At 42.0% G+C, this 27,563-nt stretch overlaps 1 protein-coding gene across 8 annotated transcripts in view; it reads left to right on the top strand.

Moving 5' to 3' along the window:
- The first annotated feature begins 1,188 nt into the window (after positions 1-1,188).
- The window catches only part of COBL (cordon-bleu WH2 repeat protein), a 158,176-nt gene continuing 131,801 nt past the window's right edge, over positions 1,189-27,563 (top strand). For 4 of the 8 annotated variants that reach the window (XM_085052222.1, XM_085052228.1, XM_085052220.1 and 1 more), the window contains exons 1-2: positions 1,451-1,646; positions 5,542-5,666. In XM_085052222.1, coding sequence (XP_084908348.1) covers positions 5,611-5,666 — 56 coding nt within the window. In that variant the 5' untranslated portion in view covers positions 1,451-1,646; positions 5,542-5,610. Of the gene's footprint in view, positions 1,336-1,450; positions 1,647-1,862; positions 1,886-5,541; positions 5,667-27,563 lie in introns of those variants that run through there. The other 4 variants (XM_085052227.1, XM_085052226.1, XM_085052221.1 and 1 more) reach the window with 3 other exon arrangements.

The raw sequence follows: 27,563 nt of genomic DNA, 5'->3' as shown, positions 1-27,563 counted from the left end.
GGATTTCTTGCATATAGCAATGCCATAAGCCACATACAGCTTCTGACCCAGATTTGCCAAGTCTGGCTTGCTGAGGAAGGAACGCACTTTTGGGGCCACAGAAGCTGCTTGTATTTACTCTGTGAGATTACTGAGCTGGGCAAGACACTTTCTGATGGGCAGAATATGCAGAAATACGAGTTCAAGACTGAAGGGATGGAAGGGTTTGGGGAAAGGGGTGACCATTAAGCAGAACCTGTGTGACTATTGCCAAGGCAGTCAGGCGAAAAGCCATCTCAGGTGAAAAGGCAGCATCTCAGTTCTTCATCCGAGTTTCTCACCGTCACTTCACTCAGCTTGCTCCAGTCTCCTGGTCCCTGTGTTGTCTGCTGGCCTGACCTGTCTGCTGTCTCTGCCACCCTCCCACCGTGGCCGGGAAAGTAAGGTGACACAAATGGAGAGGACCTGAGAAACTCCTGAAACACCTGGAGAAACCAGGCTGCCCAGCTCCGGGCACGCCGAGCTGCGGGTACACACAGCAGTAAGACCAGCCAGACTCCCCCTCCTCCAGCCTGGTTCTGCTTTCACACACAGGTATAGCTGTCGATATTCTAGCAAAAAAGCGTGAGGGGGGGATATTCCTGAAACTGCACACACATTTTGACGTGATGCCCACGTTTCCACGAAGACTGTGCCGGTAGGCTGCCTTCCCCGTGCTGGGCTCGTTCTGCAGGAGGAAAACCCCGGGAAAAGCCTGCCTTGCCATATCACGGCAATCGAGCCCCTCTCCCTGACCAATTTTAAAAGTTTTTTGTGCCGCGTCCGAGAGAAGTAAAAATATCTGTATGAACAGAGGTGACGAGAAACAGGCCGTAGGTGAAAGAGCCAGGGCTGGGCAGGGTGCGAGGCTGAGGAAAAGCCTCCGCTCCCCGCGGGGCTCAGTCCCAGCCACAGTTGCCTGACAAGCACGGGGCTTGCCAAGTTCGTGGCAGAAGAGGCAGAGGAAGGTCCTTGGAGCTGGCGCTGGCGGGGCATTTGTCGCTCCTCTCCCCGCCTGTTACCCCATCCCCTCCTCTCCCACGCCATGCCGTGGGTGGCGTGGGCGGCGTGGGCGGCCGTGCTGGCAGTGCCCGCGGGGGCAGCCGCCGTGTTTGCGTTAGTGCCGGGCAGTCACATGGAAACCGGCTGGCAGCGCCCCCGCACTCCCGCGCTGCCCGGGCAGCGGCCAGCCGAGCCCCGCCGCGCCGGGAGCTCCGCCGCCTGACTCCCGCCCCGCCGTGCCCGGCTGCGGTCCGGCCGGGCAGCCGGGCTGTCAGGGCCCGCGGCGCGGCGCGGCGTGGCTTCCCTGCCGGCCCGGTAAGGCGGGCGGCTGCCGCCTCGGCAGGGCATCCCCGCCCGCAGCCCCGCTGGGCAGCCGTGGGCGGTGGCGGCCCGGGCAGCGCCGCCCGGCCACGGGGCGGGGAGCGGGGGAGGTGGGGGCGAGGGAGGGGGTGAGGGCGGCTCTCACTCCTGTACTCTCCTCTCTTCCCTCCCTCTCGGTACCCCCGCCTCCGACCTTCGCCTGTGCCGGGATCGCGCCTCGCACCGGCCCGTCCTCCGGGAAGTGGCGAGGGGGGCCCGGCCATGGAGACCCTCGTGCGCCCCGGGGCCAGCAAGCCCCCCACCGGGTAAGCTCCGCCGGGACCCGGGCCGGACCGGCCGCCTCTCCTGTCCCCGGGCGGGAGTGGCTCCGGACGGCGACAGCGGCCGTGCTGGCCGGCGGGCCGCGGTGCCTTCCCTCCGTCCCGCCTGTCTCGCTTCCCTCCGGGCGTAGAGCTCGGAGCGGCGCACAGGTGTCGGCGCCCGGCCCGCTCGGAGCACAGCCCGAGGACGGAGGGGGCACGGCGGGGAGCTCGGGTGCAGAAAGGTCAGGAGCGGGAGAAAGTGCCTGTTTCGCCTTTGCCCTGCGGGAGGGGCGCCCCGGCCCGGCTGCGAGACCGGACAGAGGGTTCGATTCGGGGCTTGTTCCCTGCAGGGGGTTAATTGGGACGAAGGGCAGCCGCTGCCTGCAGCTCCTGACCCGGGCCGCCGGGGCTGGAAGGGACGCTGGCGGGGAGAGTGCCGGGGCCGCGGCGGGGCTCGGGGCGGATCCGTCCGGCCGAGGGTCCGGTTCTCGCCCGTCTGCCCGAGCGCCGGGAGGCAGCTGCCAAACGCCTTTGGAAGGCTTATTCAGCCGTCCCAGCCGTGAGTCTCCCAGCCCCACTGCACGGGCGCGGCAGAGGAAGGAAGAGCACTGCCAACCGCGAATTAAAAGTGCCCAGAATTGTCCGAGGTTGGTGGGAGACCGCGTTGACTACTCCCAGTGCCTCCTGCCTTTGGTGACAGGCACCGCTCTCGCAGCACTATTGCTAAGTAGCGGTCAGCCCGAGTGCAAACCACGGGAGGATTTGGGGTTATTCAAGAGAAGAGAAAAGTAGAAAATATGCCAGCAGTGAATTTATTAGTCCGTTAATTAAACGACGAGAGCAGCAGCATGATGATGTCCTAAGTGATCTCTTTTGTTAGAGCAAAAGCTGGACAAGTTTTAAGAGCTGTGCTGTCTGCTCGCTGCAATTTGCTGCTCTACTTCACACTGTCTGCACGGACTGAAAGGGACTGTGATTGCTTCAGCAGCTTTTTTATTTTTAGTTCCAATGTTTATGTCATAAATTTATTTTCAACAAAGTAGGAAACAGCTCTGAAGTACCTGCTAGTGGGCTACAGTGGTTTGGTTCAGTTTCATTTCCTTAGTTTGTGTTTAACAGGGAACCTTGTAGTGCCTAACACAGAAAATAGTACAGGGAGCAGTGAGTGAAGATGCCATTGCTAGTGCTGTGATAATGAAACAGTGTGTGCCATGTTTCTTTGACTTGCAGAGTATGGCATGGCTTGCTGCTCTTTTTGTAAATAAAATGCTTAATTCCAGCTGAAAATGAGCCTGTTTGATCATGACCTTTTAGGCTAGCCTTCCAGGAAAAGTGGTAGATGTAAGGTGCCTCCCCTCTCTGTATTTAGTTAATGAAACAATATAGCTGCTTTCTAAAATCCTGATGAAGAGGTGATCTATGCTGCCAATTTACATGCTTTGAAGAGTAATTCAGATACAGTGCTGATTAAGGATTTATCTCAATTGCTAGCTGTCCAAAGATCCATTAAAGAATTTTAATTTGCAATGGGAACGTATGTCATTGGTGCATCTTGGAGATGACCGCTGGTGTCTGGGGGCATTTCTGAGCAACACTCCTGAATCCTTTGTGACAAGTTTCATCCATGTAAACTTGTCCACAGCCAGACTCAGATATCATGAACAGAAGTTACAGTAACCGCATTAACTTCAGTCATATTGCTCCTGACATGGCTCAAGGAGATGAGTCCAATCCTAAGGTGCAGATGCACTTGAGATATTGTATAACAAAGTGTGTGGGTGCTAATCTGTTCATGTGGAAGCTGATGGCAACACTGTCGTGTGCACCAAGGGGTGATTGCCTGTTTTATCTGAGCTCATTTCAACCTTGAATTACTTTGTGTTGCCTCTTCTTGCAAGTCAGACCTTCCCATCTTGGATGGGTCCATGCTGTTAGCAGGGGACTGCACTGAATGGTTCATAATTACCTGAGTTGCTGTCATCCATATTGGACACTGACGAATGTTTGGTCCCTAATCAGATTTTATTCACTCAGTGACAAAATCTGCTACGGTTAGGAAAGTGCAGCAAGAGCACAGCTTTGTCTGTCTTTTTTGGTTTCCATATGAATCCAGACGTGAGCTGCATCTATGGAGTGTGGCTGGGGACCTCTGACTGTTAAGGCCATTGTGACAGAAATACCTTACTTTAATGGCAGAAGATGTGCTATACATGTTTCCAGCTTATTGATTGATTGGCTTAGCTTGCAGTTATGAAAGGAAGGTTAAAATGACCATAACTTCACAATTTTTAACAAAACTTAGGCACAGCTGTTTTGTCTCTATGTAAATCATTAACAGCAACATTATGACCTTCCCTTGTTAAACAGTGAACAAATTTAATGTATTATTTGGTGCAGGGTAGAGCAGCTGTGCTGTGTGCTTACACAGATAAATGTGTGTTCCATGGCACAGTTCTTTGAGAATTACATATTCAGAAGTAGGATACTGTTGCGGGGTTTTGTTTTTTGTTTGGGCTTTTTTGTTTGTTTGTTTCGTTTTTGTTTTAAATGGCAAAGAAAAAACTGCAGTTTATGCTGGTGTTGCAGGGTTTTTCCTGTATTTCAGTTTCAAAAATAATTTTAGACTTCAGAACCAGTAATTTTATTATTACTGATTACTAGGCATGTGTTTTTCAAAAGCTTTACCAAGTCCCTAATGCTTTAATACGAACACCCATTTTAGTTTACGGAAGTGAATTCAAGGCAATCATTAGCAACAGCAGAAATTAGGATTTACTCTGTGATCATGCAGTGGATACTGAAAGACAGAAATACACTTGTTTAATATCTAGTATCTTCGTGTCTGTATCTGCCCTTACTTCATTAGGGAGAGCAAATAGAAGCTTCTCTGGGTGTTTCAGTTGGTTTCTTTTTTGACTATAATATGGCATAACAGACATGCACTTGTCATAAACGGCACAGCAGGCTCAAGCCTAAAATGAGAGCTTGCAGGATAAGTTCTGTCTGCTCTATTAGGAGCCTTGCAAAGAGCAGAGCATCTTCCCTGGCCACTGAAGGCATCTCCATCTCCCACAGAAGCCAGCAGTTTATGGGTCCATCTTCATGCCTATGGAGCACAGAAAAGCTTCTGAGCACAGAAAAGCTTCCTCTGGTCTGGCAAATGTGGGGAAAGCCTCTATGTCAAACTGGATGTATGAGTGCTTTCTTTAAGTAGGACCTTACTTTTTTGTGCTTCAGCTTCCTTCCCCATCTCACAGGGCCTTATGGTACTAGCAAATAGAGGCACATCTGAGCTCATGTACTTTGGAGTGACATCCCTGCTGGATTGAAGTGTCCCTGGAAGTCAGATAAAGGATGTGAAACATCAGTAATCAGTAATCAGTAATGTTTACTTGCAGAACCTGGGAAAGCAAATTCCTGGCTACAGAGCAAGTTCCGCATCTCAAATTGTTGAAACCTTTTCTTACTGTTTTATGACAACTACACAGAGTTAAGGTGGTGACTTTGGGAAACTGCATAACCAGCTTAAAAAAAGTAGTATTACTGTGTTTAGGGTTTTATTTTCTTGTCTAGAAAAGTCTGAAGAGCACTGTCGTGCACAAAACATCTATTGGTGTGTCTGTGTTAACACTAGTTACATTGAACTCTTATCTCACCTCCAGGTGTTGCAAGATTTAGGGTGAAAAGAAACAACAGTGTAATAAGGTTTTGATGGAAAATTGAGCAATTTGTATCTGTTTCCTACGTTTTGTATTTCTATGAGATGTCTTAGTAATGTTCAGAGTTAGTGGATGGCAAAGGGCAATGACTGCACCTAGAAATGTAGAGTAGCAGTGTGGTAGAATCACACATTGAAAGGGACCTTAAAGATCATCTCATTCCAGCTCTCCTACTACAGGCAGGGACACCTTCCACTAGACCAGGCTGCTCAAAGTCCCATTCAGTCTGGCCTGGAACACTAACAGAGATGGGGCATGCACAGCTTCTCTGGACAACCTGTTCAAGTGTCTCACCACCCTCACGGTAAAAAATTTCTTCCTAATATCTCATCTAAACCTACTCTCTTTTAGCTTAAAGCCATTCCCGCTTTTTCTGTCCCTGCATGGTAGCAACTTTCAAGATTGCTGCCTTGACCAGTTGCAAGACTGACATTTGTGCTTTTGGCATTGATCTTTGTGTTTTGTCCCTATTTGTATCTGCACCACTCCTGCACAATTCAGTCAACATTTCTTATGTGTCCACCTGAGACAGGGAGCTTCCCTGTGATGTGTTTTTCTAGCACCACAGTCAACATCAACCCTATCTTCCTCTCAGTCTGGGTCCAGAGTATTTCTTTCAGTGTCAGTGGAGATAACATCACATTAAATAAAACTCTGGTAGTAATGACAGAAGAATTGTGCTCGCTATTGCACAGAATGAAACAGGGCAAATTTTACTGTGTTTTGCACTTCCATATGAATTTAACTGTTGAGCTAACATACTGTAACAGATTTGTATTCTCAGTCATGACTAACATATCAGGATTTCTGAAGATAAGGATACTAATTGTAAGTGCAAGCCAAATGGCAAGATAAATGCAACGCGATCCAGTCTTGACAGCTGTTCTTTCTGAAGTCCAGGTTCCAATCTCTCATCTTACTCTTCCTTTTTTTTTCCTGTTCCTTTCTTTCAGAAATCTGCCAGAGTAGAGGATGAAGGTATTATAAAATCTCTTTCATTTCTGGACTGTGTAGAATATTCAGGATTTGTTTTGACTTTCCCCATCTCCTAGTTTTCTCTCGTTATTTTCTTCCTATAGAATGTTTTATATTTTTTCATCTTGTTATTTTATGCCATTCCTGCCATTGTTAGATGAAATTGAACCTTCTCTTTCTTACTGTCACCTGTCTCAGTTGTAGTTCATGTTCTTTCCCTTGTAATTCCAGGTTCATTTTTGTTCAAGTTTTGCTCCTGTAAATTTACATCTTGGTCAAATTGCTAGTCTTCATGGAATCACCTCACTGCTCCGCAGGAGGTAGCACTACATTTTGATAGGACAGATTTTACTTACCACCCCATCTGGGCCGGCTACACCAGTAACAGTGAATTTCAGGAGGCTGCACTAGAGAAGGGAGCACTAATTAGTTTCAAGTGCTCTCATGGGTACACTGTTAGGTGATACTGACCCTTAAAGAAAAGCAACTTCCTAAATATTTATATTCAAGTCAGTTCAGCAAATACATGGCTGCTTTGTGTGTAGTTAATCTTACAGGGGAAGTAGTATTTTTTTTTGCCAAGTAATTCAGATCCCATTGCATGCTTATGGCCAGAATGAAAGGAATTTTTTTCCCTTCAGGGGAATGAGAGTTTTCTTGAATACATGTATTTGCTCTTAATCATCTGTCTTCATGTTTACTTCTGTTGTCACAGACTTTAATTACATTACAAGCATTTATGAACACTTCTTAAAAATCTTAAATTGGCTTAAAGAAATTCATGTAGAAAACTCTGTATTATTTATGTAGGCAAAAGTGTAAACACATTTACATGACCAGCTCCAAAAGCAGCCAGGAGGCCTGTGACAGAGTTGGGGAAGTACCTCACTTCTCCTGAATCATGATTCAGAGCCTTAACAAGTATTCCCCTGTGTCTGGGCTTTAGCTACTCTGTTAGCATCAGCAAACACTTGATTTTCTGGCAACGACTGTGTTCTGTATACTGCAGCTTTTTGTGTTGCTCTGGCATTGTGATTTCCATGAAAATTGACAGTTTTCACACTTTAGTGCTGCTTCCAAGAGATTGACGGGCCTTTAGAAATTGTTTCTTCCATACTGGGTTACACCAGTTCCTGCATGACAAACTGGGAATTGGAAAAGATTTATAATCCTTGTTTCCAGCTAAAATTATGAGTTAAGAATCTTTTAAAAATGGCTTCATTTCCAGGTAATGGAAATTACAACCCTTATTAACGTATCAATCCTCTTAATATAGAGAGTGTTTCCAGAGCTGTTAGCTGCCCAGTGAGCCGGGCTGCTTATCATTAAATAAGTGATGCTGGGAATAGTGTATTGTTGTCATAGTTTCAGTGTGAGAGTGTCAGCGATGAGCCAGGGACTTAACCCATGCCAAGGAGCAAGTCACAAAGCTGTGTGGCAGGGCTGTGCTCTGGTGGCACTGATGCACAGCATCTTATACCCACTTTCATCTCCTCGTACCAGATATGATATCTTTTCAGCTTCTGTAATCCATCAGCTAACAAGCTGCCTCAGGTGCTGTGCATTTGTGCAGAGGTTTGCCATAACCAGAGAAACAGGAAAGAAAACAGATTGAGAATGTTTTTTCTGTCTGTGTTCTTTTGTTTTTACTATAGCTTCCAGATTCGGAGAGTCTTTGGGACAAAAAAATTAATTTCTTATTCCTGTAAATTCAACTTGATATTTGCATGTTAAGCTGTGTTTTGTGTGTTCCTTGGGATGTGCTGTTTGGAAGAGAGTCGGCAGTCTCCTTTACAGGTTCAATGATGAAATGTGAGTTACAAAGCTTTCTCCAGTAGTCAAAATATTTTGCAGCCCGGGAATTTTTTTTTCTTTTCTTTCTTTCTCTTTTTTTTACATGGTGCGCACTGTTAAAGCAGGTAGGAAAGGTGGAAATGAAGTGATGTAGGCTGGCTTAAGGTCCTTGCAGATGTGCAGTAGACAGACCGCATTTTCAGGTTTGGTGTTGTGTTCCCCAGTGTCTTGTTTTTATTAAAGATGGTTGACCTGTCTATCAGTATTTAAGGCTGGTCTGTGAGCTGTTCTGCCTCTTTCTCTCTCAGTGTTGCTGTGGTGGATGCAAAGTGGAACAGCTCAGTAAAGCGTGATGGAGAATCCTTTACCTGAGTAATCATCAGCCAGGTAATTTGGGAGTTCTCACAGAAAAGCCACATTCAAGGATCTACTTGGCGAAGGAAGGGCTGAGGATTAGACCTGCTGTAGCTTTTACTACACCAAATTGCCAGGACCCCCTGCAGCCTAGAATCCTCCTTTTTCCTTCGAGTGAGAAGCCAGACAGATGTAAGCCTCAGTATTCCTGAAGCTGTTGTGTTCTGGTTGATGTTTGTGTAGCAAGCTTTTACTAGTGACTCTAAGGCTAGAGGAGAATAAGGTCTTTCTGAGCTTCATTGGTGTTATGGTGCTAACAGTGAAAACTTCCTGTGTTCAACAAAATAAACAGGTAACATGCAAAGTCATCCCTCTGACATGGAGCTTGAGCAAGAAAATTTCATTTTTTATTATCAGTGTTCTAAATGTAGCCATACTGTAAGGTTCCAACAGCAAGTACCAATGCAAAAGTACTTAATCAGGTAAGTGTTACTTTACGTTTTCACCAAGGGTTGCTAACAAGCAGTGTGATTCTGTTTGTCTGCTTTCCTGTGTGTTGGGTTTTATTTAAATAAATGTGTGTTGATCTGACTGATTGTTACTGAGGTGTTATTGTGAAGTTGAGCCAAAACTGTTGGTTTTCAGTAACCAAGGGTTAATCACTTTCTTTTTTGAAGACCACAGAAATAGAGATTTAAAACTGCTAACATTAATGGTTGGTGAAATGCTTTCTGAATTTTCAAATATTGTTTTAATAAACATACGTGTTACTATTCATAGTAAGATGATATAAAACCTCTTTATATTAGTACTTTTTGATAATGTTTCAGTGGCTTAGTTAGACTAAAGAACAACAAAATTCAATGGCCTGAGTGCAAACACACCATTGATGATCAGTTGTTGCCATCTCCAAGGTCTGATGGTCATTCCTGTTAGTCTGCAGGTCCCCTTTTCTCTGCAAAGGCAGGGTTTTTTTGGGGGGGTTGGGGAATGTTTCTCCTCGTTATGTGTTAGGTGATGTCAGTAGATGGTGGCTTGAGCAGAAGTTTGTCCTCTGAGGTTGTGTGGAGGGCCCCATGCTGTAGTGGATGTAAATCCACCGGTTGCAGAATCTGATATCTCAGTCAAAGATGACCTCTCCAGAGACACAAGAGGAAAGCTCTGTTTTACATTATCTAAATGACTTTTGTTTTAAAAGCTCGTTTCTTCCTTCTTGCTCCACACATCCCATAATGAGCATTCTCCAGTGCTCGCCCTAGAGATTTGTTGGGTGCTATGGCAGGAGTTTTCTGATGTAAGAGAAGATAAACTAATAAATTCTGCTGAAGACCCTTTAAAACACCATTTTTTCCTGTGGAGTTATTTGGGTATGATAACAACTACTTTTTCCCTTCGTTAGTAGGTTCCAAAAGATAAGTAAAATCTCAAAGTTAAGTTGTAAAAAGCATATTATTTCATACTTTTCTTACTTCTGTGCTTAGATGACTTTCCTTTCTGCATTTTTCTTTTTATGTTTGAGGTTGGTATCTTGCATATGCAGCAAAAATATCACCTAGGTAAATACATCAAACATGGCATGTCTGATCTTACTGTGCACAGGACATGTATTTTCCCTGCTGTTTTTAACTGAGTTTGCCAGGAGGGGAGTCTCCAAAATCAATATACTGTTTCAGACAAATTGGAAGAAAAAACATTTTTCTGTGCTTTTCTTCGATGTCCACTCCTGTGGCAGTGCTTTATTTCTGAATGTCTCAGTAATGGTTCAGGGTGTTGAGGAGGCAATATCTTGGTGCAAATCCAGATTCCTTCTGTTTCTTTTTGTGGTTTTGAGCTTGGTTTTATTTTTCTGTTTTGTTTTGAATAACTTCTCATGGTACTTTTGGTACGAAGCCTACACTTTTATGGATAATAAATTACTGCTGGATTCCCTGAGGCTACAGCTCACGTTTCAGTATCAACACAGCTTTCTCTGCTCTAAGGGGACTGTTCATGTTGCTCGTGGCTGTTCTGAGGAACACTCACTGCTAGGACAGGGCTTTCTTCTTAGGAAGAAGGCCAGTCTTTGGCTTCTGGTGTGATTAAAAGCTTGGAACCATGACACCTTCAGGTGCTCCTGACTCTCCCAGTTCATTAAATACAGCTACAATTAGGTCAGATCATGTTGCTAAACTGACGGTGTTGTAATTAACACGGTTATTTATTTTGGTTGCTTTAATTACCTGTTTCTTTGCCTTTGCTGAGCTGGAGAGTCACTTGGTTATGTCGCAGCAACACAGAGCAGCATCACATGCTAAAATAATGTCACATTGTCAGATGTGTATAACCCTGTGCTTTCTGTGACATGCAGTTTTTTTGTTGTCTTGTTTTATGGCTCCTTAAGGTCTGTTGTCCAGCTTTATTCCCTGGGTAGTGACTTGTTCTGAGGGGGACAAACTGGGACCATTGTCTGCTCAGTGAGTCCCCAACCCTTAATTTACCCAGGGAAGCTGCAAATTGTTCAACACTGGGCTGTGTGTCGGAGTAGACTTGCCTGAGCCCAGGGTGATATGGGGATGATAGGGAGTAACCAGAGTGTGGCAGGAAATTGTTCTGCAACTCCATCATGCCTTTTGTAAACCAGAAGATATTTTTATTCGTGCTTTTACACTAGCAAGTCAAGGATTGCTAGTTTCTGATCAAGTCTGTTATTCCTAAATAAAAGCATTTGTACAGAATTGCATCTTATTATTAAATTTACCCTTTCTGTTCTGAGACAAACACAGACATGTCCATGTGTGATGGATAAAGGGTCCAGGATCAAACTTAAAATCAAAATAGAAAGAAATCACCTTTTACATGGTTTGTTACCTAACAGAATTTTATCTTAAGTTCAGAGATTTGTGGATTTTCCAAATTACTCTGCAAGCAGGAGAATGATCAACATTTATGCAACCGTTTTTTAAAGAATACATTTAATTGGCTGGTTTTTTCCCCTTTACCTCAAGTCTTATAGATTGTGCCAATTTTGTAAAACAGTTCAGAAAGAGACTACCCAAGCACAGCCCTGGAACTGTATATTGATGATTAAATCATGTCATGATGACAGTAAAGTTGCTTTTCTTCCTAACTTCTAAGCAAATACAGTTACCTGAATTCCTCTTCCAGCTTTTACATGGATTTGTAAGAAATGATAGAATATTTTCCTGAAAGAGCAATTAGTTATTCTGCAACAAGTATTTACCCAGTTTTCAACTTCACAGGATATCAGGAAACATTGCTCTTCTAGACGCCATTGATTATAGTTGTGGCGTAGAATCTTTCTGAAGAAGACAAATTGTGACTTTTGGAACTATTTGAGTATCAGTAGGTGCAACCTGTTCTTTGATTTCTTTGCAAATGTCTCAGGTGATTTTAGCACTTGATGCAAGGATCAAAATACAGGGTCTTCTCTCTCCTGTCTCAGATGTATATTTCTTTCTATCTTTTGTAATGTTCAGGCTCATACAAGATAAACCAGGAATTTGATTTTTTTCTTAGAAGGACTTTTTTTCCCTTCGCTTACTTTTTTAAAAAAAAAATTATTTTATTTTGTTAAGGCTGTTAGTGTAGTATTGTACAAAATGACTGCTAGGGACTGGGCAGACTCAGAGTCTGTCTGTCCCCATGGTCTTTTGGACACTGTTGGGTGAGAGTTGGACCGTCTGCTTGTACCTGCCAGGGAATGAAAAACAGCAAAAGTACTGGCTAATTGTTTAATGCAATGTTGGAAATGGGCCTTTGATCAGCTGCTCTGGAGCAGCTTGAATTTATCTGACCTGTTCAGCACGGAGGAGACTGGGCATGGCTTTGCTCCCATTTCCTTAATATTTAGGTTTTGAGCCAAAGAGCCTCCTTGGGTTTGGTTCTGCTTCATTTGCCAGGCTGAGGTGTGCAAATCCCAAGCAGCTTGGCAGAATTCCCTGGGTCTGGTCCTGCATCATGCAGGTATGAGAGTGACCAACATGGCCTTCAGTTGGGCAGATCAGGGAAATACTTGTGGGTGCACACTAATCTTGTTGCTTTACAGGGGTTCAGATTTGTGCTTTATGTTAAAGTAACAAAAATTTGGTACCTCATTATAAAAGGAGGGAGGGGGTGCTGAAGTAAAGATGGGTGAGTGCAGTCCCTATATTCCACTATGTGCTCCATCTGTGGCTGGTTTTATTTACATATGATGGTAAACTTACTATACAGCTAAAGAGCTCTTGGACACTAACAATATATTGTTCCTACTGCTTAAGGATGCAGAGGTCACTTGTTTGTGTTCTCACTTGTTCTTTTTGCAAGCCCAGATATTGCTTATACTTTTTTTATGAAGTCCACAGCTTGTCTTGCCATTGCACCAGTCTTATTTAAGTTTACTGCCCAAGTATATAGTTGTTTGTTGTTTATTATTGTGTATTCTCAAATTAGCCATAGTTATTTTGGAATGAAATCTCTTTGCATTCAAGTGGTTAAATACCACACTTTCTCCTATTAAATGAGATCCAGGTCTGCTGGAAAATATTTTACACATATAAAACTGCCTGAAGTGTAAAACCTGTTTATACAGATACCATGGACTTCTTGCCATAAAAAGCACCGTAAATTCCCCGTGCTGCTTCATTTTCATAAGGAGTTACTTGAAAAGAAATATTGCTTGCGGTGAGTTGCCAATTATTTATATACTAATTTGCTACCTGAGAATAATTTCAGATCTTTAAATTCAGTTTAGTATTGAAGTAATAGGCAAAAAGATCTGAAACTGCTTCATACTTTACAGTTTAGATTAAATTTACCTGGAAATTAACTGACAATATTGATTTATTTTTTAAATTTAATTTAATTTTTTTGAGGGGATGAGTTTATCTTTTGATAGAAATGGTGCACCTGTGAACAGTTTTGAGTCATTATTTTTTAATGTAAATTCCCACTCACCTGTTCTGTTACAGGACAAACAACTCAGTACCATATGTAGAATATTAAGCTGTCTTTGTGTAAGTGGTGTCTGTGTGCAAAACTTTGGTGCCAGATTTGAATAGGAGGCTACATACAATGCCTGGGAGCAGAGAGCTCTGTTCTGCCATCATTTGAGAGGACATGCACGTCAGCCTGCAGTACAGATCAACCCTTCATGTGAATAATCCAAACATTTGATGAGGGGAAATATATTCTCTTGCTTCTCTTTTAAAGGACGCCATTGCTGTGTGTAGAAAAAAAACCTCAGTAAGTTCAGTGGCATTCAGCTGTACTACAGTGATGCAGTTAAGAGACTAAAAATAGTATTGCTTTATTCTCCAGCAACGAGATAGTTTTTATTATAAAATTTGGGGAGCTAAGTGAATTGGAGATTTTGTGTTCCTTTTGTGCATATTGAGGTATCTGTGATTTGTTCCATAGTGCTTATCAGAAAAGACCTCAGTTTTTCTGAGTTAAATTGTGTGGGTGTAGAGAAGTCCACACGAAGCTGTTTTGGAGGCTTTTTTATGTGATATTTGAGAGTAGTATATGTGCAACTGCTTGGGAGTGGTGTGAGGAAGGTTTAGGCTGCAGATGCTCCTGCACAGCTCTAGTCTTTGCATACAGGTGGTCTGGGTAGCTCAAGGGAGAGCAAGCACGTGGCCTACTGCTTGTAGAAAGAAACAGATTTTTCTTTTATCCTGCTGGTTTGGTAGGCTCTTTCAGCATTTAAAAGGAAATGTGTGATTATTTTAGGAATCTTTGAAAATGGCAGCGTATCTCTGAATTAATATGTTCCTATTTCTCAGTGAGTTGCAGATGGAAGATTCAAAATTGTGGCTTGGGCAACATATGTTGATTAATACTGGAAATAAATGCTACCCTATGGGATCTTGCTTTTGGAGCCAGCGTGTCCACCGAGTCGTACAGCTGTGCCATTCCTTCCAGAATTGTTCTGCAATCTATTTACTTCGAACAAATGTTGCAGTCATGGGTGGATTTATGAGGATAATGATCTGACATGCAAGCTTATAGATTATAAAATTTTCTGTATGCAAGGAAACCAAGTGTTCACCAATTCAACTCTCCTTGTATAGTGGAGTGGTACTGTTGTGTTCCTCAAAATACAAGTGGCAGATGAGAGGTGAGGAATATAATTTTTACTGATGCACAGTAGGGTGCAGGCGTGTTGACACCTGATGCAGACTCAAAATTGCCTGAAATTCTCTATTGGCTTGTAGAGCACAGTCAGCATGTTTCTGTGGTTTGGCAATGTTGCCTGCAGATTTCACAAGTGGTGGAATTAGGGTCTTCATGGCTTTTTTAAAAATTGTCGGAAAGTACATGTACATTCCTGGGAGCTCAGAGTAAATAGATCTCATTTGGAAAAACACTTGGAAAAAATGAAACTATCCCTTGATAGTGAAGTCTACTTCTCCTGGCCTTTTTTATTAATTCTCTCTAGCAAGTTTCTAATTTTGTGGCATGACAGAAGAGGAGAACTGCGTCCTTGAATTTGTATCTGGAGTAAAGTTATCGCTGCTTGGGGGCTGCATTATGCAAGCACTGGAAGGAGCTCTCTGCCATGGCTTGTCATCTGACAGCCACATTCTGCTTGGTCTTGTGCTCCTTGGTGCTTTCAGGTCTCATCTGCAAGCTTGGATCTCTCAGCAGAGCTGTGACTCCCCAGGTGAGCTTCCAGCAGCACTTTGGTCTTTTAACATTGTCGTTACAATGACAGTAGGCCAGAAAGTCACAAACTGGGCAGACCCAGGGAGTATGTGTAAAGACACAGCTGGGCATATGGCAAAGGAAAGTTTTAGAAGTCCACAGCTACATAAACCGCTTTCCTCAAGCCACTTGTCTTTTTTCTTTTTTTTTGCCGACACATTCCAGTTCTCTCTGCTATCTTCTTTCACCGAGCATTGCTGTGCTGCAGGAAAAAAAAAAAAAGGAAAAATTTTTATTCATTGAATAGCTAGTTAAATTGCGTAGGCATATTTATAATCACAAATTTTTACACATTTATGTACAAATTTTGCAACCAGTGTGTTATAAGAAACAGCTAAACCCCATTGATTTACACTTATAGGTAGGACTTAAGCAAGAATAGAATTCCTATTTTTTTCTCACTTAATCTAATTCCAACTATTTTCAAGCTTACCAGTGTATTCTGCTATACACCTTTGTGATTACATAAAATGGATAACAAGCCATATGACCTCTGGTTACAGATAAAAATATTGCCATTAATTAATTTATTATTTCTGAATATGTCTCTGTGCTTAGATCAGTCTGTAATTCATAATGTGCCATCTTTATTACTATTTACATAAAGAAATGTATTATGATAGAAGAGTACATCAATGAACAATTAAATGAGAGAACTGGGTACATGATATATATGATAATACACTTATTTTTTTACAGTGAGAATGTTTTCCTTTTTCAATAGCATTTAACACTTCACTCCACTAAAGTATTCTTATCACAAAGTGTACATTGTCAAAAATGTGACAAAATTTGTATGTACGGATTATGTAGATGGAGTTCTATTGGTTTAGTACTTCAGTACATTACCTTTTTCCACCCATTGCAAAACTTCTTAATAATCAAAACAAGTGAATGTTGTGTAAGTTTATGATATGGTTATGTAAGTCAGGAAGTTCAGTTTCAATAGTGAAACTAAATGCAATATACAAACAGCAGGTACCTTTTTATCTACAAAACCAAGTTATTCTTGAGTGAAAGTTCAAAACTTTACCGCCAGCAGTTTACTTTCACCTTTGCTGGAAAATGAATGTTTTAATGACTGTTTTGAAATGAATGTTTTGAAAAAAGCATCCCTGTGAAAATACGAGATTTTTCACTTTATACAACAAAACTATGTGCCATATCTTTAAAGTTTTGGCTTCTCAGTGAAAAATTATAGTTTAAATAAACAGCGGCAAGTTGTCTTTTAGGGAAAGGGGAGGGGAGGGTAAACATTTTTTTTCCTGTAAAAATAAAGTTTTAAAGCCTTTTTCCCCTTTTCCAAATTTTCCCTGAAATGACCAAATCTAGAAGACTTCTGTTTTATGAAACCTGCTTTTGATTAAGTTGATTGGGTTTTATTTACCTACTTAATCTGACCCATGCCTCTTCCTTATCTTGTAAAGTCGCTTACTGTTGCTAAATATACCCGTGTATTTTAAAGAAGCAAAGCTGTGCGTGAGTACGACCCATTCAGAGCTGGGTTGTAGGGCAAGGGAGGGACCTGCTGGTAACCTGAGAGCAAGAGCAGATGCTAAATTAGCAGCTGGATCGTTAGTAATGAGCCCACAAATGTCTGCTGGGAAATGATCTTCTTTGGGCGCATATAGCGTGGGTGTGTGGGTTATTCGGAGTTTCTAGCATCTAGTTGCTCTCTACCCATGACTCAAAGGAAAGTCATGGAGCCACGAGGATTTTTATTTGTGAAGTGACTGGCAACTTGTTTTTATTGAAAGTGCAGGCTGCATCTAGAAATTGTCATTTTTGTGTGGCGTTTTTTATTAAGACATGCAATTGGAAAATGATTGGAAGGGCAAGGAGATTGTTTAGTTACAGAGTTAAGTGAAAGCCACAAAAGATCTGTGGAAAAGCAATATAAAGGCATCATTAATAATCCCAGGGTTTCATTCAGTTTTCACCTTTAATATAAATTGGTATCAACCATTGACTGTAGTCAGAAGTAGTTGAGATTGCTACTGGATGGGTCCTTAAATTGTGACCAGGGAGTATCAGTTTAAGTCGTAGCCAAGCAGGAAAATTTGAATAAAAGATCATGAGTAAACAAGGTAAGTAAAAGAGCTGTAATAAAAGTGCTGAGGAGTCTGGTTTTACTTCATATTGAAAATCAGTGTATTTCTTTATACATTAAGATAAGGATTATGTAAATATGTGTTTTACAGGTAACCTTTTCTTCATATTGAAGAGCATGTGTGGGTTGGGTTTTTTTAAGCTTATCAGTTTGGTGAAGATGATTCAATTTTGTAATATAAACAGATAAAAAAAATGATACAGACAGAGAGAAACATAGTATATGCATACCATGGTCATAATGTCACCAAAAGGTTTTGGGTTTGTTTTTTTTCTTTTTTAATTGGGGAAAAAAGCCTCACTGCGGAAGGGAAAAAAGTCTTCCAGCTGACGAGTGTGATTCTCATGCCAGTGACAGCCTTATCATGTGCACAAAGTGAGTTTGTAATGTTTTGAGGCAGCGGCTATGATCTAACCCCCCCGCAAAAAAAAAAAAAATCCCCAAATGGACCCTCTCCAGACTCATGTCTGGACGCCCACGCAGCAGTGATTTAACGTATGAAGGTGCTGTATCCTACTCAGTTATCCTTCTCTGGTAATTCCACTCCAGTACCAGGTCTGACTGAAGGTCAGTCAAAAGTTAAGGCTTTGGGTCAGGCAGCGAGGTTTTCAGTCAGGAAGGGTCAGCAAGATGATTCTATCAGAATCGTCTCTCTAGACACAAACTTCTTGGCTGTTTCAGAGAGGGATGTGCAAGATAGGTCTACAGCTCTGACTTTCCTGCTCTGGGAAAGGGTGAAGAAGAAACTTTCAAACAATTTTTTCATTTGAGAATCCTTTCCTGCTGAATAACTCAGCAACTAGACTAGATCTTTCCTCCTTGTTTTTTCTGGAGAGTTAAACATCTATGTGAAAGACAGGGAACAAGTGAAAGTCAGTGGGATTTTGTGTGAGTATGGAAGTGCCCTCCCTCACCCCCCCAAAAAAGCATAGCCAGTTTTGGATTGTGTAGTGGCTATCTATATTAGCCTAAATATGGAAAAATATTGACTTCATATAACTTGTCAGAAAAAGACAAATATATTGCTTGTGTTGCATGTGTATACAGACATAACATTATTAAGTTTTGGTAAACATGTTAATGCCTTGGTAGAATAGTGCATATGTGTGAAGACCATATAATGTTACTCGGTTCCAAGTACAAGCGTGGGGGTGGGTTTATTTTGGGAAGGGAAGAACAGAGGTTACTCTCTGGTAGCTTTTTTAAGGGAAATTGAGGAGTGTGATTCTTTAGTTGCCTTTTGGCAAGGAATTGCTTTTCCATCTTTGTACACAACTGTAATTTAGCATTAATGGAAAAACAGAGTAGTTTGGTGTAAATCCTCCAGACAGTACATCCCATTCTAGTAGGGTTTTAAAAATGTTCTGCTGCATAGCTGATGTGTTGGTTGAGACTGCTGTTGTGAAGCAGCTGGTATGGAAGAGAGGCAATTCTTTGTGATCACAAGGCAAAGAGCAGCTACAGCTTTGGTGTTTGGGATATTTTATAATTTTTAAAAAGTCTGTTATGTAATGTAACATGTTTTTAAAAGAAATTAGTGTCTCCCCTAACAGCAGTTTACTTGTGAACCTTTGTCACTAGCAAAGTCACTAGCCTGTCTAACAATTATGTTTTCTTTATAAACAGGACTTAGATATTCAGGAGCTGTTTGGTCTAATTCTCCTTGACTTGTTTGTACCAGTGTGCCTCATTTTCTAGTGCTTCCTAATGTCGTGGATGATGTGTGGTAATGACAACATGAATGATCTGCAAAGCTTCAGGTCACTCTCATGTAATTTTGTGGCAGAGTCCTGTCCACAGCATGTATAGGGAAGAAACCAACCATAAGCTTCACTCTTTGCAAATTTATGTAATTGTAAATCGAGAGTATTTCAGTCTAAATTGGTGATTTTTGAGACAAGTAGCCACTGTTTTTTATGAGATGTGAACATTTAATACAGCATTTTAATATAAATTATGCAGTAATTTTAAAGCAGCCTGATTAATGCAGATAAAATATTCATAATTTATGATAACTGAATACCTGTGGGGATTGTGGGAGCTAGCCTGGAAGGGCTAGCCTGTCTGAGGCTTTGGTCTGCAGCCGTGAGCTGGGGTTGTGTACAAGAGCCAGTGAGGTCAGTTAAGGAGTCAGCAGAACAGACCTTTTAAGATCGTGTAGGCATGAGCTTAAACAGCATTTGGGATTAAACTGTTTACTCAGGTGTATGCATATTCATCAAATTTTATGTCCTTTGAAATTATGGTTAAAACAGACTTCTTCTTGGAAGTGGCTGATTGAAGTGAAGTATGTCTGTGGATTTCTATGTAAAGACCTGGAGGCTGCTTCAGTGCTGCATCTTCTGGGAGAGAAGCAGCAAAGAAATCATAGCAGATGTGTGGTTTGATGCCTCCTATATCCTTATTCTAGTTCCTTTGCTGCTGGAGAAGCTAAAATACTTCAGGTACAAGTTAGAGCAGCCCCTTGAAAAAGTTTATTTGTACATCCAAATTTTATTTGTATCAATCTTCTTTTTTAATTTTTTTCAGCAATCCGTTTGTGTTGGATTTGCAGTGAGAAATATCTTCCCCTAGAGTATAGCCTAAAATATCTTTATAAAACTTATTTGCAGATGTGAATTACTAGACTCAGAAGTGCAGTCAGTCCATGATGTCCCTGTGACAGTAAATTCTGTAAATGCAGGTGTGACAGCAGATGTCCCAACTCTGTGAACTCAGGTCCTGCACAGCGAACATCTTCCTGTGTCTGTGTTGCATCTTGCTGGTTGTGAGTAGGGCATGGGTGACATAGTCATGCAGTTCTGTGACTGCAAGGCTAAATTAAAATACAACAATAACAAGCAAAATTCAGTCCTGTCCACCCCTGCTATAAAAAAAGGAGAAACCATTGCTCACTGCATGTCTTTTGGTTTATATATTCCTGCCATTATAGTATTGTCCCGGACCCTGACCACACAGTAGGCATTGGTAACAGATGAACAAAGTTGGTATTTTTTGACACTGGCAATTATAGTGGGTTTTTCCAAGAGATCCAGCTGTTGGGAGATATGATTTAAGCATTCATACAAAATCCTTGTGTTTTTTTAACTCACGTGAATGGAGGTATCAAAGACTGAAGTGAAAAAATGGAGGGTTTCTGCTATCTCTGAGCTTGACTTCTGTTCGGGTTTTTGTGACATAGGACAAAGGACTTTGGTGAGGAGGAAGGATATACAGAAATGTTTGTTAAAAGGTGTTGTAAGCCTTGAATCTGTAAGGGAGCCTCTGCAGATACTCCCTCCTTAATGATGTTTCACAGCATGTTTTAACACAGACCGAGTACGATGGAGCTTTCTCCTCCTCCCCTGCGCCTGTCAATGCATTTCATACCCTGTCAAGTCTGCCTTTTCCACTATGCTTCTCCTGCTGGCTGTATCTACCTCTCAAGCCTCTGTCCTGCTTGTGCTGAGCTGAGTGTCTGTCAGGCTGCACCCTGCCAAGTCACTGCCTTAGAGGAAAGCTGCTGGCTCCAAACCACTCGGCCAGGTTACATGTGTCTGTGCTTAGCAGGCAGGTGTAAAAAGAGTCTGATTCTGTGTGCTGCATTATTCTTGGCCAAAGTGTTTCAAAGATAACACAGGTGTTCCCACATAGAAACCCACTTCAGAGGGGAGGGCGTGAGCAGATTTAAAAGAAACAGGGCATAAGCAAGGCAAATACTGTGCATTTCTGTGGCATTGGGATCCCATGAAACCTGACCAAAAGAGAAGCATTGATTCATGTTGTGTAAGCTGAGGTTTGGCTCTGTGAGAAGATTCCTTTCTTTTTTCTCTACTTTCTTTTTTTTTCCTGTGGTGGTGGAGGCATTTTCCTTTCATATCCTTGCTGACTGCATACAGAGGAGTTGTTGTAATTTAGCTACCAAGACTCACTGATGATCAGCTGCAAATGTAAATCCAAGATCAAGAAAAACAAAATAGGGCTCTAGTCCCTCTGCGGAAATCGTTTCTCCTTCACTGCCCTAGGACGATAAATGAAGGAGGCATGACACTTAGCAATTTGAATTAAGCTGCTATTTGGAGTGATTTCACACAAAGCCTTCCCTACATGGATCACATGGTGTACGTTATCTATCTGAAAATGAAAATACTATAATAGAGTAAGTGTCAAAAATATACAGCTTCCTATGGGTTGTTTTAGAAAAGAAAGGTGGTATTAACTGCATTTTATATTTGAAGAAATATGTAGTGATACACCCAAGATAACAAGAGAAGGAAACATTTCTACTTTTTTACCTACAATTCAGTTGTGATTTTCAGCTTTTAGATTCCTACTGCTTTTTGCGCCAGTTTCTGTAGCAGATGGATGGGTACAGATGCTGACTTGTAGGTTTGTGTTGAAATACAGTGGTGAAGGCACAAAGGGAGGGGTTCAAGAGCAGGCTGCTGCTTGTAACAATGCACGTGCCTTCGATCCTCGAAGCATGTAGAATTTCGATTTGACTGGAATCCTTTCCAACAGAGATTTTACAGGTGGTGTCACTTGCCAGTCTTCATTTGATGAGAAGTGAAAGTAGATGGACAGCACTAGAGACCATACACTGTCACAAAGCAGAGGGGTAATTTTTGTCCAGTGTCTCTTGGTGACCGTGCTATGAAAAGCCTGGGATTTTATTTTTTGATGTTGAGTCCTTTTATGAGACAACATAAATACCATTTCCTTAACTTTTTTAGACACTAGATGTTTTCACTTTGAAAAAACAAAGTACATGTTTTGTGTATTTAGTAATGTATGATATTGAGTGGTGTGTCCTTAATGCCAAATTTTCATCATGAAATAAAGAAGTACAGATTATCTTTGATATTATGACAATTGTGGACTACAAACTTCTTACAGAAATACAAACTTTGGGAGCATTTCTAAAGTGGCAGTTTTCTCTATTTAGTCTTGAGACCAAACTGGTAATGGGATGGAATGTGGAGCTCATTTGCAGGAATTGAATCAGACTAGTAGGAGCAAGGTTACTTGGCCCATAGCAGAATATCAGTGTCTATTCTGTATTAAATTTATAATGATGTAATGTATACTTAAAACATACTTCAATGGGATTCCTTTTGGCTCTCAGCAATAGCTCACTCAGTGCCTCATTATGATCTGGGAATCCTCCTTTTAGCATATGGTGTCCTTGGGGGCTTGCATGTGCTTCACCTGCTGTGTGTTTTCTTGGTGAATTTGCAATGCAATAGCTGCTACTATGAAAAAGCAATTGCTGCTGGTTTTTTTATTTTAATGAATACTGCAACATGCCAGAAAAGTTCTTGAGTTTTCAAGAACATTGTCTTGTCTTGGACAGATGTCAGATCTCTTTCCTTCTGTTAGTCAATCTTTCAGCTCCTCTGCTAGTGCAACGTCTAAGTTTTCTTAAATGTAAGATCTAACAGTAGAAGGGGAAAGAATAGATTGTTTTAGGATATCCCTGAGTGCAGAAAGTATTAATGTGCAGGCTTTTTCTCCTCTTCTTTGAAGCTCATATTCAAACTTGAGTATTCTGTTAGTCTTTTGCCATAGTAGTTGGCATAAGATGGAGAGATTGTGAGAAATCATGGAATATGATTCTGATTAACTTCAGGTCAACCATTGGCACTGCCAGGATGTTCTGCTTATCTATAACAGAACAGAAAAGGAATTCAGAATATCCAGTCAAAATTTAAACAGAGATGAGTAAATTGATGTAAGAAAAAATGTACAGTCACTGCTTCAGGATCTCTGGATCAAACTGTACAACAAGTATGATTGATGTAATAGTAAACACTGTTCTGTCAGGAAGTTGAATATGCCTAAGGCATATGGTTTTAATTCATCAATTTATTCTTTTCTCCAACATGATGCATAATCCCACTTTAGTGAATGTAAAAAAATTGCTTTCACTTTTCTTTCTGGCTCCCAAATGGGGTCCTGTAGCATATTTATTGTATATGCAACAGAAGCAGGAGAGACAGTGGTCTTTTTTTTTTTTTTTCCGAGAATGGCTTACTTGTGATACTGAAGATTAGCTTTCAACAGATTACTGGAAAAAAAGAACAGATACATTGGGTATCTGGCAGTACTAGATTTCTCTGCAGACCCTTTTCAGCTGGAAAGCATAGCCCTTTAAATAGCCTTTGGATGAGTCTGGGGAAAGTGTCACTGCCATTCTTAAAAAATAATTTAAAACATTATATGAATTGTTTTAAACTGGGAGCTAAGTTGCAGAATAACAGACTTCTCAGTATTAACTAATGAAAATATCTGTAGGTTAGGTTCAGAAAACCCCAACTTTTAATCCTTCTGGGTGCACAAAGCAGCAAATGCTGGTAGTTCATACACCACATTCTTCCAGCAGCCATGCTGCTGCTTTTTGGGCAAAGAAGGCATTTGCTCCCTGCTCTTCTCAATTTCTAAACAGCTTGCCTAACTGTTATAAATGGTTATGAATTTTGCTGAGAATGTAAAATGTTAGTCCTTATTATGATACAGGTAATAAATAAGTAAAATTTGATGAGAGTGAGTGGTTCAGTAGCAATGGATAGTGCAAAATAATGAACTTTTTCAGAAGAAGGGGTGTATATCCTTTTCCTGTTTTCCAGGTGGATTTGGGCTTTTTCATCCTTTTTTCAGTGTTCTAGCTTTGTAGTGCTCCAGTTTTTAGGCACACCTTCTTACCAACAGTTGCCAAGATAGAATTGATCTGGCAGGCCATGAAGTCTGTATCTTCCCTCTCCTTTTGTTTGTTTCTTTCGTTAATTTTTATTTTCTTCGTTTCTGCAAGTTATTTTTTTTTCCAGTTTGTACAAATATGGCTTTCGTATTCTTTCTTTTTCTCCTGATGCCTTCCAACCTGAAGATGCTTTCAATAGTAGCACAGGGAAATGTGCTACTATTCTCTCCTAGGCTAGTAGATTTTAGAAAGGTATCATTGCTGCTGTTGTATCCTGGATTTACTGTATAATCAGGAAGTGTTCATGAGAAATCATTTACTTGTTTCCCATTTTCTAAGTTCAAATAAAATTCTATAAATGCATTTAACACGTATTTCATTACATTTATTAATTCTAGACAGCTTTAGTTCTATTGGTGTAACAGTAAGTGGAAACAGTTTAAAATCTCCATGCCTTGTGCATGGTTCTCTTTCATAAATTTTGTGGGAATATTTTTTTGAATAGAAAAAAAAAAGTTTTCAATTTCACTGATAGTTTGCCACACCGATGTTGTGCTCAGAAATAAACTTTGGTAACAGGATATGTTAAAGACATCTCAGGAGCAGGTTATTTCATTGATTAAGGAAGGGTTATCCTGTTAATGCAATGGACAATGCTGATTCGCGCACCAAGGGAATTAAACATTTATCAGTTTTATTTCTCTAAGGATTGTTACAAGATCAGCCCGCAGAGTTAGCCCAGATGCTTTTTGTGATTTGATTAAGTTCGTTCTTTAATGATGGCGTAATTAGCGCTGTTTTGCCAGAGGAAAGGGGATTTCTGTTTTGGCTCCTGCACTTGTTTTCCATCGTGAACAATAAGAAGGCAAGAGCTAAAAACAGCGTTTAAAAGCACTATTTTAAAAAAGTATATGGAGCGTTCCCTGTGACACGCCGGCGGGGTGCGGGCAGCGCTGCCAGGCCGCGGCAGCTCGGGTTGGGCTCAGGGAGGGAGAGGGGAGGGAGGGAGAGGAGAGGGAGGAGGGAGAGGAGAAAGGAGGGAGGCAGAGGAGGAGGGAGGGAGAGGAGAAAGGAGGGAGGGTGAGGAGAAAGGAGAGAGGGAGAGGAGGAGGGAGGGAGGGAGAGGAGAAAGGAGGGAGGGTGAGGAGCACGGAGGGAGGGAGAGGTTAAGGGAGGGAGGCTCCGGCAGCCGCAGGCAGCAGAGCTCCCCCGGGCGGCGCCTGGGCCTCTCTGCCCCGCTCTGCTCCCTTGGCTGTGCTCACCTTGCTCATTCCTTAAAAACACTGGCATCGGCAAACCGCTGTTTGGTATCGATATGAAAAACGACCTTTTTTTTTTTTTTTCTCCTTTTCTTCCCTCCCAAGAGAAACAAAAAAGGTTTTAAAGATCTGAAGACAGAAGCGATGCTATAAACTGGGCATTAAAGCAGGCTGGAGCTCCTCCCCTGTGAAGAGCCAGCAGACACAGCTGGGGTTGTTCAGCCTAGGGAAGAGATGGCTCCAGGGAGACCTTAGAGCGCCTTCAGTACCTAAAAAGGATTTACAAGAGATCTGGAGAGGGACTATTTACAAGGGTGTGTTATCACAGTACAAGGATGAATGGCTTCAAACTAGGATTAGATTGGATTTTAGGAAAAATTCTTTGCTGTGAGGGTGGTGAGGCACTGGAACTGGTTGCCCAAAGAAGTTGCGAATGCTCCATCCCTGAAGGTGTTCAGTGCAAGGCTGGATGGAGCTCTGAGCAACCTGATTTAGTGAAAGGTGGCTCTGCCCATGGCAGGAGGGTTGGAAGAATCATAGAATCATCGAGGTTTAAAGAGACCTTCAGGCTCAGCCAATCCAATTGTCCACCCAGCCCTATCACTGTAAACCCTAAACCACATCACCCAGCAACAGATCCAGACACTTCTTGAACACCTGCAGGGATGGTGACTCCACCACCTCAGTGGGCAACCTACTCCAATGCCTGACCACCCTAACAGTGAATTCTTTTTTATAATAATTAATTTTACTCTCTCCTGTCTCATTTTAAGGCCATTTCCTCTTGTCCTCTCCCTGCAGACAAGGCAGAGGAAAAGAAAACAATCTTTAAGGTCCCTTCCAACCCTAAACTATTCTATGATTCTAGATGTGTGTCATTAAAGTAGATACGTATTCCTCAATGACATTTTACACACCCATTTTGCCAACTGGCGGCCACAGCAAATGACCAGGAAGCCCTTGAACTCAAAGTTATGTTTGCACCACTGTAGCTCTCTTGTGACTCAAAAAAAGGATGTGAAGGTGTGAGCGGAAGAAAGTCTGCAACAGTGCAGATGCCTTACTAAAAGTTATAGGTATCTCTATGGCATGAGTTGCTTTTTTTGCTTTTTTTTCAACAGTGTTATGTTTATGAAGATTCTGTGTTTGCTAGGACTCTTAAAATTTTGGTTATTTGGCTTTTTGTTTTTAAGACCATTGCTGCTAGTGCAACCTGCGTGAGAAGTTAGTATTTTAATCATTGCAATCCTTGGCTTACTGGCGTGTATTGAGTAACAAGGCGATTGAAAACCTGAAGTAAAAATGCAGGGATGAGGTTTTGTGTTTCAGACAGTACACAGAGCTTGACTGCCACCATCCATATGTGCTGCTGCATCCCTGTGCTGTGATACTGTAAGAGGAAGCTGCAGTTGCTTTGCTTCAGCATTTGACACTGAAGGAGCATTCCCTCAGCTGGATTTAAGAAACTGCTGTTCATTTCTTTAAATACTAGATTTTACTGGATGCTTGTGTGGTTTATCTTTGTATTAATGGAATTTCTGTGAGTTCATTTTAATCAAAGAAGAGGTCTAGCTTGTTTGAATGGTAGATTTTCAAAGTTTGATTGAAGTTTCTCCTAGTGTACTGCCAGCCAAAGCTGCAGGACAAAGGTAAGACTGAAGCCCTCTTGCCAAAACCTGAGGCAGCACATGATTCCATGTTGCTGGCCTTATGACAAGGAATTCTGCCCTCTCTGCAGGTGAAGCTTCTTTTTGGCCTTCATGGTTTTCTTGTGTAGTTTCATAAGGCGCATTCTGCATTCATCATGGAGTGAAGGTGAACTGGATGGCTCAGGGTGGGGAGGGACGTGCTGGCCGGAGAGTTTTGCATTGTTTTTACTGTGTGGCCTTTTTGGGTCTGGCATGAACCTGGAGTTTAGTGAGATCTGCCGGTGTTGGCTTCCAGACCTTGTTGTTTTTCTATAGCCAGAGGCTGTATTTTCTCATGCAAGGCTTCTTGCACTCAGTCTGACGCTTAAGTCACTTTTGGGTCTCGGACAGCCCAGGTCACTGGGCACATTGTCAAAACACTTCTCCTCTTCCACAGTGCCTGAGCACTTTGCTGTAGTACGTATGTTTCCAGAGAAGGACAGACTGGATGAGCTTGAAGAGATGGAGGGGGTCTCTGGGTTGTGGAGAGATCTACCTGCAGCAGAGGAATGAATGGACTCTTACTGTCCCACAGCCTTTGCCTGTGCCTCAGCTGAGAGTTCCCAGGCAATGCTCCTGAACTGAAGAAAGCAAATGTGAACTTATATTTCTTTTCTGCATCTTCACTTTTGCCAGTGTTCTTGGTTTTTAACTGTAT

This window comes from Lichenostomus cassidix, chromosome 2 (assembly GCF_008360975.1).
Source record: "Lichenostomus cassidix isolate B80296 chromosome 2, HeHo_3.0, whole genome shotgun sequence".
NCBI classification, from domain to species: domain Eukaryota; kingdom Metazoa; phylum Chordata; class Aves; order Passeriformes; family Meliphagidae; genus Lichenostomus; species Lichenostomus cassidix.
Note: the sequence above shows the minus strand (reverse complement) of the source record. Positions and strands in the feature narration are given on the sequence as shown.